The sequence below is a fragment of the Festucalex cinctus genome, chromosome 8 (assembly GCF_051991245.1).
Source record: "Festucalex cinctus isolate MCC-2025b chromosome 8, RoL_Fcin_1.0, whole genome shotgun sequence".
Taxonomy (NCBI): Eukaryota; Metazoa; Chordata; class Actinopteri; order Syngnathiformes; family Syngnathidae; genus Festucalex; species Festucalex cinctus.
Genome location: NC_135418.1, coordinates 21,628,344 through 21,648,205, shown reverse-complemented (window position 1 = coordinate 21,648,205; position 19,862 = coordinate 21,628,344). Strand labels below are relative to the sequence as shown.

The 19,862-nt window shown below is 40.3% G+C and overlaps 1 protein-coding gene and 2 long non-coding RNA genes across 3 annotated transcripts; 1 reads left to right on the top strand and 2 right to left on the bottom strand.

Annotated features, from left to right (window-relative positions):
* Window positions 1–518: 518 nt before the first annotated feature.
* Window positions 519–12,486, bottom strand: dusp7 (dual specificity phosphatase 7). Its single transcript, XM_077530242.1, has 3 exons — window positions 11,654–12,486; window positions 8,749–9,177; window positions 519–4,756 (listed from the first exon to the last, which is right to left on the bottom strand). Exons 1-3 carry the CDS (start codon window positions 12,054–12,056, stop codon window positions 4,440–4,442), a joined length of 1,149 nt encoding a protein of 382 aa, XP_077386368.1. The 5' UTR covers window positions 12,057–12,486; the 3' UTR covers window positions 519–4,439.
* A 2,266-nt stretch (window positions 12,487–14,752) lies between these two features.
* Window positions 14,753–16,066, top strand: LOC144024090 (uncharacterized). Its single transcript, XR_013284666.1, has 3 exons — window positions 14,753–15,052; window positions 15,465–15,697; window positions 15,854–16,066. It is a non-coding gene; the product is annotated as an uncharacterized LOC144024090 (long non-coding RNA).
* Window positions 16,067–16,532: 466 nt separating this feature from the next.
* Window positions 16,533–17,640, bottom strand: LOC144024384 (uncharacterized). Its single transcript, XR_013284749.1, has 3 exons — window positions 17,229–17,640; window positions 16,773–16,859; window positions 16,533–16,691 (listed from the first exon to the last, which is right to left on the bottom strand). It is a non-coding gene; the product is annotated as an uncharacterized LOC144024384 (long non-coding RNA).
* Window positions 17,641–19,862: the final 2,222 nt, after the last annotated feature.

The following is a 19,862-nucleotide window of genomic DNA, read 5'->3' as shown; positions in this document are numbered from 1 at the left end:
TCGAAACGTCAAAAATCGAATCGTCAAAAAAATCGAATCGTGATCGAAATGTCAAAAATCGAATCGTCAAAAATCGAATCGTGATCGAATCATCAAAAATCAAATCGTCAGAGATCGAATCGTCTGAGATCGTCAACTAAAAAAAATCTAGATAAAGTGGAATTCCCAAATGTGAATTTTTATTATTATTATTAATAATAATTATTATTATTATTAATAATAATAATAATTATTATTATTATTCTGCGCATGCACGTCACAGATCGTGCAGAGTCACCGATAGCGTCTTGACATCCTCCACCCCTTGTTGATTCTTGAGCGGGCTGGTCTTTCATAAGAGTTCAAAAAGTAGAACAAATTTTCGTCTGACGTTTTTCTACTATTAGCAAGCAAAACTTTACTGTTAGCAAAAATTGTTATGTTAGGCTCATGGGGGATATTTTAGATCCTGGAGAGTCAGTGTAAATAATTCATCTATACTCAGATAGCTTGGTGGAAAGAATGGAAGCAAACAACACTTAAAGAAAAAATATGTCAATATTTATTACAGTATAAACAAGTGTGGTGTGGTTTTGAGTATACTGTACAGTACATTGGGCCAATGGTGTTTCCTTCAACGTGCCCTCCCTCCTTCCCTCGCCCACACACAGCTCGCATGTTGTGTTAAAAACAGCACAATACAAATCGACCATTCAATACAAAACGGCCATTTAATGCAACATGATGCAAAGATGCATTGTCAAAAAAAAAAATCCCTGAAAATTCCCTCATTGAGGTATTTTTATTTTTATTTTTTAAATCATTCACTTTTTCTTTTGACTTTAAATCATTGAATAGTCCCTCCCGTCCTGAGCACAATTGACACCCGGATGTGGCTACAAGTTGTTAAGGACACAGAAACGTCAGTTCCTGTGATGTGGCAACATTTACATTTTTTTATTTTTTATTTTTTCTTCCCCCCGTTTGTTTTTTTCATTGTTATATAAAAAAGAAAAATAACACACAGGAAAAGCAGCTCAGAATCAGTTTTACAAAATGAAAGCTGCGTACTCAAATAGAGTCCAACACTGAAGTGTTTTTTTTTTTTTTTTTGGGTGGTGGGGGATTCATTTTCCACTCTAGTGCTGTAGTAGAACAACATTTGCATATAAAGTCATAACATATTCAATATATATATAGTGTATATATTACCGTTAAAAGGCCACAGGAATAGCATAGAGCACATTAAAAACTCAACAAGACGGAAATGTAGCTTGATGGGTATTTGATTACGTTGACTTGATTGCGTAAAGGTTTAACAAATCAATTTGTTTCGATAGTTCTGAACTCCCGTTTCCACAGCAGTGGAAGATAATGTCATTGAGGTGGTTAGTCAGTTACCACATTCTTACCTTGAATAATTAAGCCAATGGAAATTATACAGAATTTTGCTTAATCCAAAATGCAAAGTGAAATTTTGAGTACGGGGAAAAAAAGATAAATAATGAGTTGGGGCAAGCGGCGGTCAGTAAGCAAATGCGTTGATCAATATAGTACAAAAGGACATTTGAGATCTACAAAAAACGAGGAGTCCTGGTGTATTGCAGAGTAATAAAGACGACCTTGTGGGCTGTTTTGGTTAAAAAACAAAACAAAAAAAAACTTACTGCATTCTTTTTGACAATAAATTCTTTTCATCTTTTACACAGCGGTCTTGTAAAAATTGACATACAAAGAGTTTTCAACAGTCAGTATTAGAAAGAGTTTGTAAGGCCAGCTGAGACCAACCCTGCTCACAACTGCTGATCTGAACATATGACTGGATAGCCGATACATACACACCCATACAAGACGTTGAAGTCACAGGGCGGCCATCTTGCCCCTCCCATATCGCAAGCAGACTACTGTATGAACTATATGTTTCTATTAAGTACTGTCTCAAATGTTCCAATCCAACTTCAATACTGTAAACATATCGTATGCCGAGAAACATTTCTTGGGAAGACCAATATGGCGGCCTTGCGACTTCAAAAGTCTTGGCTTATCGGCTACCCAGTCATATATTCAGATCAGCGCTCACAACCGACCGCTAGACAACTCGTTCGGTGTTCCGACTGCAAACACCGAACCCCACGCAAGAAACTCACAACAAAGTTGCCGTGGTATTCTTAGTGAACCACTGGAGTGGATTTAGATCAGAATTTGGGGAAAAAAAATAAACAAAAATCAACACATTTGTTCTACTCAACACATTAGCTTTTTTGTTTTGTTTTTGTTTTTAGTTAGCACCGTGTGGCTAAATCAGCCCAAGTCTGTGGTATCAAGCCACTAGCATGACATGGCGGAGGTATGTCATTTCCTGACGCGACGATTATAAAGACTATAATTTCACCACTTGAATGAATTGAAAGCTACCCCCCCAATTTAAATTGACATTAGCTTAGTTGTTAGCATCACACAGATAAACTAGCTAACAGCACACAATACTAATTAATTTCCTTATGCTAACTTAGTTGTAAAGTTTAACAGCTAATAAAGTGAAAAATATGTCCCTTTTCAGCATTTATGTTGAAATCAACACATTTTACTTTTTTTACCCTTAGTTTGGTGGCTAACTATTTAGCTAACGCTGTTAAATATGCTAAGATAAAGCCAATCATTTAACATATGGGTTGTAAATACAAAATAACCAAATTGGATTTAAAAATAAATAAATAAATGTATATTCATATTACGAGAGTTCTTGTGTGAGGTTCGGCGTACGTTCGGACAAAAGCTACACATTCTTTTGCGCCCGGTTCCTCAAAAAAAAAAAAAAAAAAAAAATAGGTACGGGGAAGGGGTAATCCATCTTGAAGGGGCAGCAGGAGTTCATCTCAGTCTTGGAAAAATCCTCCATTTAGTAAACTAACAACAAAGTCTTTGTTGTTCCTTTTTTTTTTTTTTTTAAAGCAACATCCAACTGGTGGCTGAGTCATACAGTATCGCAGCATGCTCAGGTATACAAAACATAGATCTGTTTACTATTCACGCTGTAATATATATATATATATTTATATCCAATTAGGTTGAATACTTCTCTCGTACAATATATACTCAATCAAGGCTTAAGGGTGATTCAGACAAAACGTTCTTGGGGGGGGTCAGTGGGCTCGTTTCATGCCCAAGTTCAGGTTGAGTTAAGTGCAGTTTCCCATCTGTATACTTTTAAGAGCCTCTTTTACCGAGACCCCGCAAAATGAGCGCATCAGAGCCGTAACAAAAGCTCGGAACCCACAGATGCGACAGTGCCCGTTTTCAAACAGAATCCAGCAAGTTCGAGTTGTCAGACAAACTGCATTTAATGAGCGGGTGATGAGTGTTAAAACATCAACCCTCTGTCGCGGTGTTCTTAAACATACTGTACAGGCCAAACACTGACCCGCTTCTGTTAAGACGCCCACACTGTTCTACTTCTACAAAGGGACTCGTGTCACGGCTCTGATCCAACCTACAAATTACCTCAGTTCGCGCCCCCATTCTGTGTCAAACCAGACGCAAAACTTGGCTTTAACATGCTGTGTAAAAAGGGGTTTGTACATATTCAAGAAAGGAGGCACTTCTTTGCCAAAGGTTGCCAAGATAAACGTAAGTGCTGCCTTCCACCCTCTGTGACTCCAAAGTACAAAAACCGGTTCGGCAAAGCCTCGCTTTGGTGCGATGACACCAAGCAGGAAGTTGCGAAAAAACAAACAACCGGTACTTCTTGTTATGCGACGTTTGGGAAGGATGTGAAGTCGAGTTGGTCAAAAGTCAAAGACAAGCTAAAAGTTTGGTCCTTTTAGCGGACCACCATCTTGTTGGCTGCATGTCAGTGCCAGCAGGCCATCGGCTACACAAGTGTGCAAACTGCATCGGATCAACAAAGCCCGCTTTTTCCTTGCTTTAGTTTTACAATCTCACCATTTTTGGACAAAGGTAACATTATTATTATTATGTTTATATATATATACATGGTCTAAACTTGTGCGTAAAAGCACACAAAAATATACAAAAAAATGCATATAGACATTTCTTCCTGCTATAACATACAAACAGCACATACAGTACAAATACTTTGTGTGTGTTAATAATTCCTTGGTTTTTAAAAACTCTCCATTCCGTAGAGAGATTTTCCAAATCTCCAGTTGTGAGGAGGCAGTTGCCTCTAAGTGCGGCACATTTTCTGTTGTCCCCCCCCCCCCAAAAAAAATCTTTGCACGAAGAAGTCTCCTTGGCTTGATGAAAGCTGTCCTTCGCTTCCTTCAAAACTTCCCGTTTTCCGAGGCGTCGTCGTCGTCGTCGTCTGCGACCTCGACTTTCCCCGGAGCTAAAACATTCATCAAAGCGGCTGTGAGCTGCCTCCAGCGCAGCCACGCGGGTTACCGCGGTAACAGGGATGACCTCGACCCCAAAAGACACGGGGTGGCGAACTCCTGCCCTCACGTGGACTCCAGCGTGTCCAGCTGGAACACGTTGTGGTTGGTGGGCGTGGTGAAGAAGAGCTGCTCGTTGGTGGGCGAGGCGGCGTGGTTGTCGCACGGGCTGTTCAGGCCCAGCGTCCGCTCGAAGTCCAGCAGCTGGCCCATGAAGTTGAAGTTGGGCGAAATGTTGGACTTCTTGCGCTTGACGAAGTCGTAGGCGTCGTTGAGCGACAGGTTGAGCTTCTGCATCAGGTAGGCCACTGTCACCGTCACCGAGCGGCTGATGCCTGCCAGGCAGTGCACCAGGATGCCGCACTTTTTGGAGCGCGCCTCATCTGAAGGGATAAAAATAAAAATAATAATAAGATGAAGGCAATCAGAGTATGGAACACTTCATTAGTCATTTATATTTAATTCACACGGTTTTCTGTATGTAAATTTATGTGGATTGTTCTCTATAAAATATTCTGGGCTATTATTAATGGGTGTCTGGAATGGATTAATCATATTTACATTATTACCTGTATAGCGCTGAAAAAAAAAAGAAAAAAAAAAGTAGTATAGACTTGGGAAAAAAAAAAAAAATCAAGTAACTTTTTTTTTTTCCACTCAGAAATTCTAAATTTTACAAGGAGTGTACCAGTTTATTTAAAAAAAAACAAAAAAAACAAAAAAAAAACATACACAGCCACTCTACCACCTGAGCCATGCCACTCTTGCTTTTTGCTACTATACTGCATTGCTGGTACGTCCAAAATGAGACCAAAAACGGGTCTCTTGAAGGTACAAGGACTCCGCCTGACACCATCAATATACTAACACATGGCATGGCTCAGGTGGTAGAGCGGCTGTCTCCCAACCTGAAGGTTGTGGGTTCGATCCTTATTAAACCTACAATATATCCTTAAAATTTACTTAGAATACCTGAGTGAAAAAATAATACATAAATAAATAAAAATAAATAAATAAATACATATAAAAACAGATACATAAATAAAAAATTATATATATCACAAAAAAATTATCACATTAATCACGTATTAACGCAGATTAATCACTATTAATTTTGACCGCATATGAGCCCTTACGTTAAAAGTAGCACAGGTTGTGTTTGCGTAATAAACATAACTACATGCATTAAAGCATTTCATAATTGTTTTCATATGACACTCAAAATCTTTGTTCATATCAAACTATTGGGGTATTTTTTTTCTGTTCATTTTGAATTATGCAAGTAATTAACCGATTAGAAAAATAGCAGGATGAGAGTGTGCAGTGGATTAAAAAAATTCATTCTCATAACATTCGATGTCGAAAATAATAATATAAATATAATATAAATAATAGGTGCTCTTAAAATTTGCCGTGGAAATTTTTTTGCTAAAAAAAATAAATAATAAAAAACCTTTTTCATTACGTCATGAATCAAAATTCTAAGATGTGATTATTCTGATTAAAAATTTGATCGTTTGATTTTTTTTTGTATTTTTTTTTTGTATGGGAATGTTTTGGTTTTTGTACAAAAGTCTGCTGGATATTATTCCGCTACTATTTTCAGGGATACGGTGCTTCAAGTCAAACCATGAACTATACGTTGTTGTTCCATTATTAATAAGCTGCGTCCGTCTGTCCCTCCGAGGCCTTGCGTCGCTCAGGCCATTAGACGAGCTTCCCTTATTGTGGCCTCCAGACGCCTCTTGTGGACACCAAATTCAATTTGTGTGTGATGTCTGCTCACTTAAAAAAAAAAAAAAAAGACCTGGAACCGGTCATGCGGCCAGCTAAAAGCATCCACAGCACACTCTGAAGTCCAATAAGACGATGTCATCATTGACTTCTACATCACTTCTTGGCCTCCTTTTAACAGCTGAAAGCTTGGACAAGAATGCGACGCGAGTGCCAACAGTGGTTATTAGCGCCGGGCTCTGGCACAAGTCACGCTTCCTCACGCAGAAGCATTCCTCTTCTCACGATGCATAAATACATTGAAAAACAAAATGGGAGCAAATCGAAGCCAAATAAACAACTACAAAAAAGGTTTTCGGTCACTCTCACTACTGACTCACACAAGAGGGAATTCTCTCATCCTTTTGGGATTCAAGTCAAGAGGAATGACTGAGGCCAGCCAATGCTGAATGACTGTGTGACTAACATGGTGGCCGCGCATGGAAAGAATCCCTATAAATCGATTGATTGATAGTATGGTATTGATTGATGCCTTAAATGCAGTGATTTTAAAACAACAACAACAACAACAACAACATACTAGACTGTGCAATTTCTTGGAGAAATTGCGTGGGAATGCTGAAAGCTGAATGCTAATAGATGAATGCTAAGATTTGAATGCATGTGGAATGCTTATGAAGTAAATTGAGAGATAAATTATGAAATTATAACCTCCTGGTTACTGGGCAACACGCTTTACCAACTGTGCCACCGAGCAGTATCAGACACCTGTTCAATGTCTGTCCCATTGAAAATGAATGGGTAAAAGTTAAATTGTGCAAATACTGTAAGTAATGTGAAATCAGACGATATATATACCCCAGGAGGCGTCAATTTTTTTAAGCTAGTTGAAATTTGAACAGTGTAAATCGGAAGTATTATGTGGGAGTTGCTCCGCGGCAAAAAAGTGTGAAGAATAAAAATCACAATAACATGAAGCATTCCCACAATTACCAGTATTCATAAATTTTTAGGGGAAAATAATCCCTTTCTGGCCCAATCTTATACCTCTTATTTATTTAAACTGACCAATTAGCAAATAAGGCTATTATAGCTTCTTGACTCGGTATTTAACTCCAATTAGTAACAAAATTTTAAAAGAAAGGATTGGAACTCCCTCTAATTCAAGTCAAGAAATATATTGTGGCGTTTGTGGGATCGACGGGTGCAACCAGCTGCGCTTGATATGACGGTTTCCATCGGGCTATCAGGGAAATTGATCACCTCTCATATTTTAATAGATTGGAATACAAAAACAACATCAAACCGGTAACATTTCGTTTTTGTTTTTTTTTGCATTATTGTCTTATGAATAAGTCAAGCTAGCAATGTAGCTGCCTTGGTAAGACACCATGCACATGCATTAGTGAGCTAATTTCTTTGGGGAGCAACACTGGAGAGTAAAGTGATGCTTCATTTAAATCTGGCGAGCAGCTTTAAGATTACATCCTCCAGGTTTAATTGTGAGTTCAGAATATTTAGAGAGATTCTCCCATTTGACTTTTTACAACAAAATTATGATTACCAGTGCCCCAACTTATATTTTTTTTCGAGCTATGAAGCATTGGTTGGGCTTTTTGTGGGAATGCTGAAGCATTCCCACAAATGTTATCGGAATTTTTATTCTCCACACTTTTTTGCCACTTAACAACTCCCACATAACACTTCCAATTTACAGTGTTCAAATTTCAACTAGCTTCGAAAATTGACGCCTCCCGGGGTATATATCGTCTGATTCCACATTACTTACAGTATTTGTACAATTTAACAGTTAATATTAACTTTTCCCCATTCATTTCAATGGGACAGTCATTTAACTTTTTCTAAGTATCCCTTTCCACGCCCACTTCCATATATATAACTTATCATCATTACCAGGTGTCTGATGCTGCTCTGTACTGGAAAAGCGTATTTTCCAGTAACCAGGAGATAATAAGTTATATCTCAATGTGCTTTCAGTATTCCCACGCAATTTCTCCAGAAATTGCACTTAGTCTAATTTATGTTTTTATTTTTTTTCCATGATCCAAAATCAGAATTACAAGCAATTTTCAGCAAAATTGTTTTTGAAGCAATTAGCATCTTCCAATGCCCTCCCACGTGCACAGCGGTGTAAGGATACATCACAAGGTTTAAAAAGGTGCGCTCAGTTGATGAACTTAACTTTGTTTTTCCTTTGCTTGTATGGTACAAGAGTTTTTCCTGACAAATACTGTAAATATGTTACCATGCCATTAGCATATTAAAATCAACCAGTCTTGCAAATTTGTTTTGGAACTCTGTCATAGATTGATAGATGGGTTAACTCTCATGAACAGTGATGGGAATGTGAAAGTTTGAGAGCCGACACTCACTTCTTTGTGATGAAAGTAATCGTCAACGTCTGAAGCATTTCCTCCCTCACGCCAGCCACTGATGCTGGCATGATGTAATTATCTGATTGTGTGTGTGAAAGTGCACATAGTTGCTGTAATGTGCTGCTTATGCTAGGCTCCGTGTAAAAAGGCATGTCATTTCTCATCGTTATTATTTTCCTCTTTCATCGAATGAGCGTATTATAACGACAAAGTTGACGGTTGTATCAAAAGGAGAGCCGACTCACCAATGAACGAAATGGCCTCCGGGAAAAACTGCGAGAGATTCTGGCTCCAGTGATCCGAGATGGGGATCTGTTTGTACTTGAAGTCCCCTTCGTGTTCGAACATGTTGGGCAGGTTGGGCGTCACGTTGAGGATGTACTTGATGTTGTACTTGCTGAGCACGTCCAGGTTGGCCGAGTCCTTGGCGCAGCCCAGGTACAAATATGGCAGGATCTGGACGGGGAACGCCGGCTGGTTGCTGGGCAACGGGCTGCCCTCGGACTCGGTGGCGCTGCCCGGCTCGCGGTCCGACTCGCCGTCCGAGCAGTCGGAGCTGATGCGGAGGCCTCCCAGGCCGAGGACGGAGGACGGTGGCGAGCTGCTGGGACACGAACAGTCCAAGTTGGTCTCGCAGTGTTCGGGGAACTCGGACTGGAACTTATTGAAACCTCCTGCGGGGAAAACGATGGAAAGTTATGGACAGGAAAAGGAAAGATTATGTAAAATAAAATAAAATAAATAGTCACAATTATTTTTGACTGATATTCAAAACACGCTTAATAAATATGATTATTAGTTAAAAACTATCAAAATACAATTTTAAATATAACTTGAAAGAGTAAACAAAAAATAAAATCTATTAAAAAAAGAATTTGAAGATATATTACTCATGGAAGGCAATGCTAATTTTCTGTTAGCCAGTCAATTTGATTTCCCATTCACTGCTAGCATTAGCATTGACAATGTTTCTAAAACGAAGTATGCGTTGTATTTAAATTCTTTTTGTTGAGTGTTTAGTTTCACTCGATAGCTGCAGTCATAATAATAGCAAAGAAGTAGACAGGGAGTCTTTGAGTTAAGGTGCACTCGACTTTGACTTCACAACGGTTACGCCCGGTCCGCCATTTTGGCTCCGCTATTTAACCCTTAGCTAGTGCTAGCATTTATGCACTTGTGGCAGTATCTTTGGCTCTTATGCCCCTTTTTTTTTCCACCTCAGCCTCCCCCTTCTTTTCCATCCACCTCTAAGCAGTAATGGTAAGTACAGCATATTTTTTATTTTATTTTAACGTATTTTTTTTTTTTTAATGCAAATTATTTTGATGTAAATATTGACTTTAATGGGGAAATTTGACTTAGAATAAATCAAAATTTGGGTTAAATCGCTAGCGTAGGAACAAAACTACGAAAGTCGAGAACTTCCTCTAAAGTACTGTCACTATCGAACATTTTTAGAATCGATTAATCTATCGATTATTCAATTGCTTAATCGACTAATATGTTTGATTTTGTGTATCACAAAAGCATTTTTCCCCGATTGTTTATTAACCAGTGATTGGTGCTTATTTCGTACTTTGCATTCATTGATGTTGTCTATGTAGTAAAAACACGTTTGCAGATGTTTTATTTTGAATAATCCCAGAAGATAATCAGTCTTGTTTGATGAAGGACTACAGAAATCAGTGAACGATTAACTGCTGAAATAAGAAGATTTGGATAATTTTAAATAAAAAAAACAAACAAAAAAACCCCACCTCCAAACGATTACACAATTATTAAAATAGTTGTCGATTACTTTTGACAGCTGTAGAAGTATACAAGTGGTTACGTAGCTACCAAAGCTGTGAGACAAGAAAACAGCTGGACACATGTGCTCCATTGAGAGGAGCAGAGTGGATGCTCGCTCGGCTCAGCGGACTTTTTGTGAATGGCGCATGCAGCTTGTGGCTCCAGTGGCGCATACAAACACACACACGCGCACACACCTTCATACATCTGCTAGTCAGCTCGTGTGGTATTATTAATTACACAATGCACTTATCTTCAAATAAGCTGCCTTTCTTTGTTAGGGGATTTCATATGAGCAGTGAGCAGACGTGTTTACACTGTTCATTCATGAAAAAAAAAATGAAAAAAAAAGAAGCGCAAATATGGCTGTGCTGCATTTAATTGAAAACATTCAGGCTCACATTGTTTTGTTAGGCTGGTAATGCACATTCTGTAAGATATCTTATAGGCGGTTTTGTAAGGAAAGTGACTAATACGTAAAGACTACAAATTTGGAGAGTGAATTTAATTCTTCATGAATAAACAACCATTGAAAAAGTCAATTATAAATGATGTTCAGAAATTCACTGTGCAATTGTAGTCCTCATTAGACTTCAATACACAATTACAGAAGGTCGTCATTAGGGTAGCAGGTGAGCTGGAACCCATCCCAGCAGACTGCGTGAGAGGCGTGGAACACCCACAACTGGTTGTCAGCCAATTGCAGGGCACATACTCTATCAACAAACAACAACTCAAACCCACATTAAAGAGTCTGCAATTAAACAAGCCTGTGTTTGGAATGTGGGGAGCTGCCCGGATTCGAACACCCAACCTCAGAAACAGTAAAGATAGATAATTGAAACGTCCTTGTTAGTTTTGAGGACATTTTACCAGTTTATTAATAATAAGCAACTCGAGAATTGAGGAACGAACCAACAACCTTAAGATTGTGTAGGCAGCCACTCTACCACCTGAGCCATGCCATTCTTGCTGTATGTTACGATATTGGCGGTGTCAGTCCCTTGTACCTCAAAGAGACCCGTTTTGGTCTCATCTTGGACACACCAGCAATGGAGTATAGCGGCAAACAGCAAGAGTGGCATGGCTCAGGTGGTAGAATGACTGACCATCTCCCAAGCTGAAGGCCACAAATTCGTTCTACGCTTGAGTAATTTTAAATAATAATAATCTGGTAAAATGTACTCCAAACTCCTTGTAAAATTTACTTAGAATTCCTGAGCGGAAAAACCTGAGTACATTCTTTCAAGTAAACATTACACCTTTGTTTTCAGTGTAAAGGGGGAAAAAATCAACTAAATGAAACTGTAAGTACGGTATTACAAAATATCTTTCTAAACAAGCAGCTTCCAGACTCACCTTCCAGGTAGAAAGCCTTGCAGCCGTCGTCCCGGAGCTTCTGCAGGAGCAGCCCGAGCACGGAGCTCCCCAGGCCGGACTCGAGTCGCTCAGGGCCGGCCTCGTCGTACAGCAGCACCACGTCGCTTTTGCAGCGCTTGACGAACTTCTCCTTGTCCTCGTTGTTGGGGATGATGGAGCGGATGGGCAGGTTGCCCTTCTTCAGCCTGCGCAGCATGAGGCCCGGGATGGCCACGTTGATGGCCGCCTCGACGTGCGACGACTCGTAGAGTTCGTGCGGCCGGCAGTCGAGCAGCAGAAGCGCGGCGGCCCCGGACTCCAGCTCCTCCTGCAGCCACTCGGAGCTCTTGCTCATCGTCACGGTCACCATCGCGCAGCCTCCCCGCGGGTGAGGGCTTCTCATCGGGGAAACGGTGTGTGGGGAATCCGCTGGTGGGACTTGTGGGCCGTGGGGGGGAGGGAATGGGTTTGAAATCGCCGAGCTAAAGTTCACTTTTTATCCTCTTGCCGCCACCTCCACTTCCACTCAACCGACACGCTCGGATCCAACATGCCCCTCCGCGCCTCGACTCAAACACGCGGAGGATTCTTCCTCCCACTCCTCCAGCCCAGCGACGTCCATTCGAGCTCCCGAGTCAGATAAAGAAGAAGAAAAAAAAATAGAAATACGGAAAACCAAGGGCCGAGTTAAGGGCTGCCGTCCGGGTCCATGGGGGGAGTACGACGACGGCTCACGGATGACCCGAAGAGCGGCTCTGCTTCCCCGCCTGAGCTCGGAGCAGTTAAAGAGGCTGACAGATCTCCGGGAGAGAGGGCGGGGCTTGTGGATTTAAAGGGGCCGAAGCAGATGGCTTCTTCCTCGGCCATTCACGACAAGCTTGGCTCCTGAAAGGATGAGCAATTCCTGCTTGCCGTTCAAGGAGGAATGTGTACAGAAAAATTGAAGGTTGTTTATTTCGTGTTTATGAAACACGTAGGTCAACATAAATCCAGGGGCCACCAAACTTTTGAAACAGAAACCATAAATTAGCAGTATTGGAGTGACAATGTGACGTTATTTTTGAAAAACTGTAAGCGCTTGTAAGATTCAATTTATTTTTTAATAATGGTGCAATATGCTTGTATTAATATCTACATTTTCTTAATTTTAAATAAAGAAAATTGTGTGACAAATTACATAAAAGCGGTGTACGTAGGCTATTTAAAAAGTGATACACATTGAACTTTTGCTACATATTTAGGGTTCAGGAATAAAAAGTCTGTAAGTGCACATTCCTGTGGTTTAGTATCTACTGCAGCACACTTTGACACAAAGGTATTTATCATGGCTGTATCGTTTAATCGGGCGATATTGGGCTCTTTTAAAACTGGCAGAAAATCTGCCATTTTTGACAAACTTGTTTCAACCCATTACAACACAAGACAAAAATAACGATAACCACCCCCATCCCCAAAGGCAAAACAAATGGGCCAATTTTTCTCACTGTCGTAAATACTAAGAACAAAGTACTGTAAAATAGTCAAATGTTCTACTTGTAAATCATCTTTTTTTGGTCTAAGTGTTGGCATTTTGAAAAATAGTCATAAATGACTGCAAACAATGGTCAGTGTAGTCATATGTTGACACATTTTTTGTTTATTATTTTTATTATTTTTTTAATTAATCAGTTGTCAGAATTTTATTCCACCAAATATTGATATCGTCATTGGCCTCAAAATATGCGGGCTAGGTCGGGACCTAGTCTTTGCTACCGCAGTAAATTTATTTAAAATATTTATTTTTTTTTCGTGTGAAAATTCCCTTTCGTTTGTTGCTATCACGGCCAAATGTTCCCGTTGCTAGGATGGCATAGTCGGAGATGTAGGTACCAAAATATTCCCATAAAAATGTCCAGGTGTCGCACACACAGATATGTCAGCTATAGAGAGAGTGGGAGACGTGCCATCCAAACGACAATATGCTACTACGACACGTTGCGACTCAAATGGGACAATTCAGATTCTGTGTTTGTTTTTAACGGCCAATTCACGACTCAATTTGAGTCACCAGACATTCATGCATGGGACTAGTTTTGGGTGCTTTTGGCCATGGAAAAACAAAAAAAAAAGTACTTCAAGTTAACAGACAACCCCTCACCCCATTAAATCAAGTTTCCACTGTAATGATATAATGAATATCTGATCTCAGGTTACTCACAAATCTACGTAGACAGTGGGGAAATATAAGCCTCGGGTAGTTGAACACAAAGCTGGCATATCCTCGCAGGAAGCCATGATTTATTGTGTTATATGAATGACAGTTAAGTGAAGTCGGATTATTTCCCACGGCACAACTGATGATCTCAGTGGCTGGCAATCACCAATCCTGTTTTGTTTTGTAGAAGAAGCTCACTAGTACAGTCACGGTCCACAGACGCTACAGATCCACAGATGATCTGTCATTATACACTTTGCAAGTCATTTCGAGGGTCAAACGGGTTCGCATTGTGCGCCGCGAGAGGCCGCGGCAGCTGCTCGGCATGTTTGCGGCTGGGGACTGCGGGCGAAACCGTGGACGTGGTTATTTGCTGGTCTACGGGCGGCAGTTAGCGCAACCGCGTCGCTGCACAACAACTGCTGCGGCCGCACCGCCGCCTCCCGGCGACTTTAACTTTAGCCCGGCGCGCGTCATCAAAGGCGGGAGGGAAGTTGGAACATAAACGGACGTACGACGGATGATGTGTCAACTCAGCATGCTGGTTAAAAACAAACGCTGGCGGCTTGTCTCGTCTTAACAGGGAGTCGTTGGCTGCGTTTGAAGTTTTTATAGTCGGGTTAAAATTTAAATTAAGCACGTTAGGCGGATGGAATGGCGAGTATATGTTGATAATACACGTAATAAAGTTGTTTTAATCGACACTGTTTCACCTCACCCATATTAAAAACCCTATAACGCCAACTACAAGACATTTTGAGCACTCTTTTTCATGAGTATAATTTTTTTTTCCATTTAAAGCCTGACGTATATGATCTGACACGTGCATTGCACAGATAATCCATTAGAGGGCAGTAATCCCTCAACTGACAGCTTTTCCAGCGACCATGCAATATCGCCACAATAGGTCGCTTGCACATGTCGTCACTTCCGCCTCGGATTTCTCGTAGTCGCCATGCTGGGTGGCCTCCATTTACGTAGCGATTCGGTCTAACACGTATCTATCACGTTTGTTTTCTGCGTTTAAAATGGTACATTGTTGCTGCATCGTTGGCTGTTCGAACAAAGCCAAGGGGGAAAATGGTCGGTCTTTTTTTCCGAATTCCGAAAATAATTAGGAACCAGGGCCTGGAGACAGAGGAGTGCGGACTCCGGAGGGAAGTCGTTACTTTGGGCTCGTGTGTGCAGCGATCACTTTGTGAGCGGTAAGCTTGTTTACCTTTATTTAATGCATGAGGATTAATAACGTTTCGACCGCCCATATATGGGCAAGTTGCTTATGTTTTGGATTCATGAGCAAGCAAGTTCGGTAGTACAAGCTGGCTAGCGGACGTTAGCCGAAAGCTAACATCGAACATTTTCACCCAAGTAGTGCCAGTGCAAAGTGTTTACTGCTGAAATTGGATTGATTAGTCTTGGGCGTTTAATGCCGATAACATGTTTTTTGGTGGCAAAATGTAAACTTGGGAAAAAAAGAGACAGAAGGGGGTGATGCAAGTAAACAGACCCCGGTAGCCTACACATCATGCTAAAGAACTTATTCACGGCCACCCTACTGCGGTAAAATAACCAGTCTTTCCATATTTTATTTGTTTATATATTTGTTTATTTTAACAGGTCGCCCTGCGCCCGTTTTTCTGTCCAATCATCCCGACTGGGCTCCAACATTAAAGTTGGGTCCCAAGTTACAACATCTATGTCTCAGCCCAGTCGGTGCCAAGATATGAACGTGCACAGGAGAGACAAGCAAAGAAAAGACGACTCGAAGTGGCAGAGAGTTTGTTGCAGTTATGCAGCCAGATGGCTCCAGTAACCTGTACCCTCAAGTACTGCTGACATCATTGACTCTGGTATGCCACTCAGAATTCATTACATGATATATTGTATGCATGAGTGAATGTATGTGTTTGTTTGTGTGTGTACACGCACCTTATATTTTAGAGACATTTGGAAGTGGTTACTGGTACCGTATTTTTTTGTGATTTTTTCTTTATTTTTTTCTTTAGGGATCTCATGCCACACCGACTTGATTGCCAATGACATGATGGAAACGAAGGCGAGCATCAAAGCATTGGAGGAGGACAACATGCGACTGTTTGTTTGGCGCTAATAAAGGCAGCGTTTATACAAATTCTATTGTTGGGTTTGTTTACAAAGCTATACATAATACAAATGACAGGATTTGACTCAATGTGCAATATGGTCCCTCTTAAAGTAATGGCAAAAATCTCTATTATTTCTAAAAGCACAAAAAATGAAGTGAATAATGATTAGATGTAGTAATTTCAGGGTTAAAAATTGAACTGTTAATTAATGTAGTTTATTTTAGCACAGGTGCCTACCATCCTGAGATGACGGTATGATGTAATGTTGATGGGGTACGCAATGACTTTCATTATGCTATGTACAGAGGAAAAAGTTGCTCTCTTTTAAATTTGTTTAATGAAAGACAAGTACCAGTACTGTGTTACAGTTTTCCCAATAATCCTTGTTTCACACTTGTCACAAAACCACTGTCCTTTTGGCAGTCTAGATTGGCACACTTCAAGTGATATCATTTGATTTTACAATCTGCTGCAGCACAAAAAACTACTTTATTCCACATCTTTGAAGTACATGAGCAAGTGGTAGGTGACAGCGGCTGAGCAGGAACACTGGAAGTCCACTGCTGACCTAGTAAATGCTCTCCCGAGCAGTTCAGGTAAGGAGGGGATTTTGGGAAAAAAAAACTCTGGCTTTTCCAACTGGCCAAAACGAGCGATCTGGGTGGACTCGCTCAATCACACTTTGTCCACACCACAAAGTCGCAGAAGTCCGTCCAGTTAAACTCATCTGTGCCTGAATCTGAAAATATTACAAACATTGTAATGAAAATATGAAACATAGAATTAAATAAGAAACTACAAAAAGTAAAGCCATACATACCTGGTAATACTATTGGTGTTGTCGTGACAAGTGATGGGAATTGTTGCCATCTGGCACCAGACAGAAATTGGGTGTTGTGACAGCCTCCTTAACCGTGAGATCATAAGAAAAGCTGTCAGTATGCTCAGTAGTTACCATGAACACGTTTTATTGTACTGGAAACTGAAACTAAAAATACGTCCTCTGAGAGTGGTTAACCTTAACCATTTAGAATAAGTTGATTAAGTAACATGTAACTAGTGAAAGGGTAGCATTAAATTTAATTAAGCCACGGGGAGGCTGTGCATAGTTACTTTTTATTCTTATACGCTCTGCCATATTTGCCTGTTATAAAATTGTTAGAAAAACCACATCAGGTAAACCTAGCTGTGCATGTAAACACAATGATAACAGGAAGCCTGAGAACAAATCAACATTTTTGTGTGCAGAATTACCAACACCATGTGGTTTACTTACGTGCAACAGCAACCGTTTCTTCTGATGCGATGTTAAAGTTTACACTCTGTATCCACCCGCTTACAAAATAATTGTAAGCCTCCAGGGATTTGTTGGCGTGTTATGGAGCATGTTGTCAACACGAGGTAGGGAAAGATGTCCAGAGATGTCACATTTGGCCAGCAAGCTTTCTCCGTCAAAAAAAAAATCACCCTTGGTCAGGACGTAATTAGGATCAATCCCGCCACACAGAGACACCTTCTGCCTGTATCGTTGTTTTTGATCTTCCGGTAAATCGTGAAAATACTGCGAAAATTACATCAGGTTGATAAGCTCTACCGTGTAACTCGCGAGTGTACCTTGTGAACCGGCGGACACCCAATATGGCGCCCGAAGGAAAAACTCCCATGATGCATTACGATGTGCAAGCGACCTATTGAGAAACCTAATTCTGAAGATTTTTTTTGGTTAAGGTAAGAAAAAGGTGAAAAATGTTACTTAGACAACATTATAAGAAGTTATTAGGTATATGACAGTTATGAGATAATGTGACAGTACTTAATATTTTTGACTAATTGTTTTAGGAAAACCGTGTTAAAAGTAAGCGTATAAAAATTGAAACATTCGGTGTATAAAGTCATTTTATGTTGAATCACAACTTGTTTTTTTGTATTTTTTTGCCTTTTCCATGTAATCAAAGCTTGATTTTTCAACCAAGCTAATATGTTTAAATTACATAATTGATCATAATGACAACTACGGCAGAGATGCAAGTTCTGCACAGGCCACTTTCCTTATGTCTACTGTAAGAAATGCAAAGTACACCTTTGTCGAAACGGTTTTGAGGCTTTACACTATTCAAATTAAAAATGTGTGACCCACAGTTAGTTAAAAACAAGAACAAAAAAACAAAAAAACAAAAAAAAATGCTGTTTCCACTTATTTTGGTGGGGTTCTCAAATCCCAATTCAGATTTTTGGAAATACTAATATGTTTGATATGTCTGTTTATTATTAGATTTTCGACAGTTACAAATGTAAGAATTTAAAGCATTGTGACCGGATGAATCCAATATGCTAAGTTGATTTTAAATTTTGTTGAAAAAGATCAATAAATAATTATGTACAAAGAATTAGAATTTTCTCTCTTAGATTTCATAGTTCAGACTGTATCGGGTTAAAAAACAATTTTAAAACGGTTATTGTTTTTTAGGGAAGAGACTGGAACGGATTAAGGGCATTTCCATTCATTTCAGTGGGGAACGATGATGTGAGATACAAGTTACAAGAGTGGTCATGGTACCTTAAGAAGATTAATGTTGATCCACATGTTCCTTGAGGTCAGTGGATGTTTTTTCCTCTATTTACAGTGGACCCCTGCACACCTGAATTACGGCACCCATATTTGCGGATTTTTTTCTTTTTTTTTTCTTCCAATTTTCAAAAATATTTTGCCCCAAAGCGGCTAAAGCTCCAATGGTATATTTTGCAGCACGGGATAGTTTGAGAATGATTTTAGTGCAAAAGTCACAAGTCTTCTTTTTATACCACGTCAGGAAATGGTTAGTTAGGAGCGTCGTAAATTTTGCAGAGGTCATTTTGACGCCGCCAGGCACCATAAATACCACCTCACTCCCCTTGATGTCCGTCCAAAACATCACTCGACCACCCCCTTGCTGACTTTGCAGCCGTGTTGGGACATCCATCAAGCATCTGGAACTCCATCCATCTGGACCATTCAAAGTAATACGCCATTCATCAGTGAATAAAAACGGAATGTATTTCTTTTCTCCTTCGCAGCTTGCATAGCTTAGCTCTGTGCATGACTGCAAAGTTTTGGAGGGCCCTGTATTAACTAAATATACATTTTCGGATGAATTAAGGGAAATTTGATTTCTCACGGTACACTAATGAGGTCACTTTTGTTGGTACCAGTATTTAGCTGTCTTAAAGTGAGTGTACGGTTTCTATTCGAATGACTATTTGAGCCATTGCGGATCATTTTTGTTTTCTTAAGCGGCTGCCATTTTCTATATCTATCACACTTTCCATCTTTTCACTTGGTGGTTTTGTGGCGCACCAGTCCACCACCAGTGACATGCCACGTCCAGGATTGATGTGACGGACATGGCGTTATTTTTGTTGATGCAGTTACGCAGCAACAAAGTCCTTCAATTTGACGCCGGCGCTTCTGCCCGCTGTTTATTTATTTTTCCGGCTAAGCGGCTAACCTGGTCACAGGCTCACAGCACAGAAGTGATTTGAGGAGCTCTCGTGTTTCTAAATGGGGTCAGTGTCAGTGGGTCGTCACTAGGCTCCACCACGAGTGACCTCATAGGACATCAGCCGGTTGGGACAGAGGAGGAGGGGCGGGAAAAAAAAGAGGAGCGTTTGATTTCCTCACAGCTGCACAGAGCAGGGGTAGGGTATGGTGGTGGTGAGGGGGATGCACCAGCTGCAGACAATGCTTCTCTTGACTCGCCAGTGAACACCAACACGCACGAAACAAGACAGAGGAAAAACTTCAGGGCTGTCATGTCCGCACACACACAACAAGCTGAATTTGCGTTTGCATGCAAACCGATGGGAACATTTTGAACTTTACGCACGACCACGCTATTCCTCTGCATACATTATGTTATGTGTGGTCTGGATG

What these genes read in the sequence shown, in the direction of transcription:
- dusp7 (XM_077530242.1), bottom strand. Translation starts at nt 12,056, where the DNA reads ATGAGAAGCCCTCACCCGCGGGGAGGCTGCGCGATGGTGACCGTGACG. An exon ending in CAAGGCTTTCTACCTGGAAG is followed by an intron (nt 9,178 to 11,653) that starts GTGAGTCTGGAA and finishes TTTTCCCCGCAG; the next exon opens with GAGGTTTCAATAAGTTCCAG. An exon ending in GGAGGCCATTTCGTTCATTG is followed by an intron (nt 4,757 to 8,748) that starts GTGAGTCGGCTC and finishes TTATCCCTTCAG; the next exon opens with ATGAGGCGCGCTCCAAAAAG.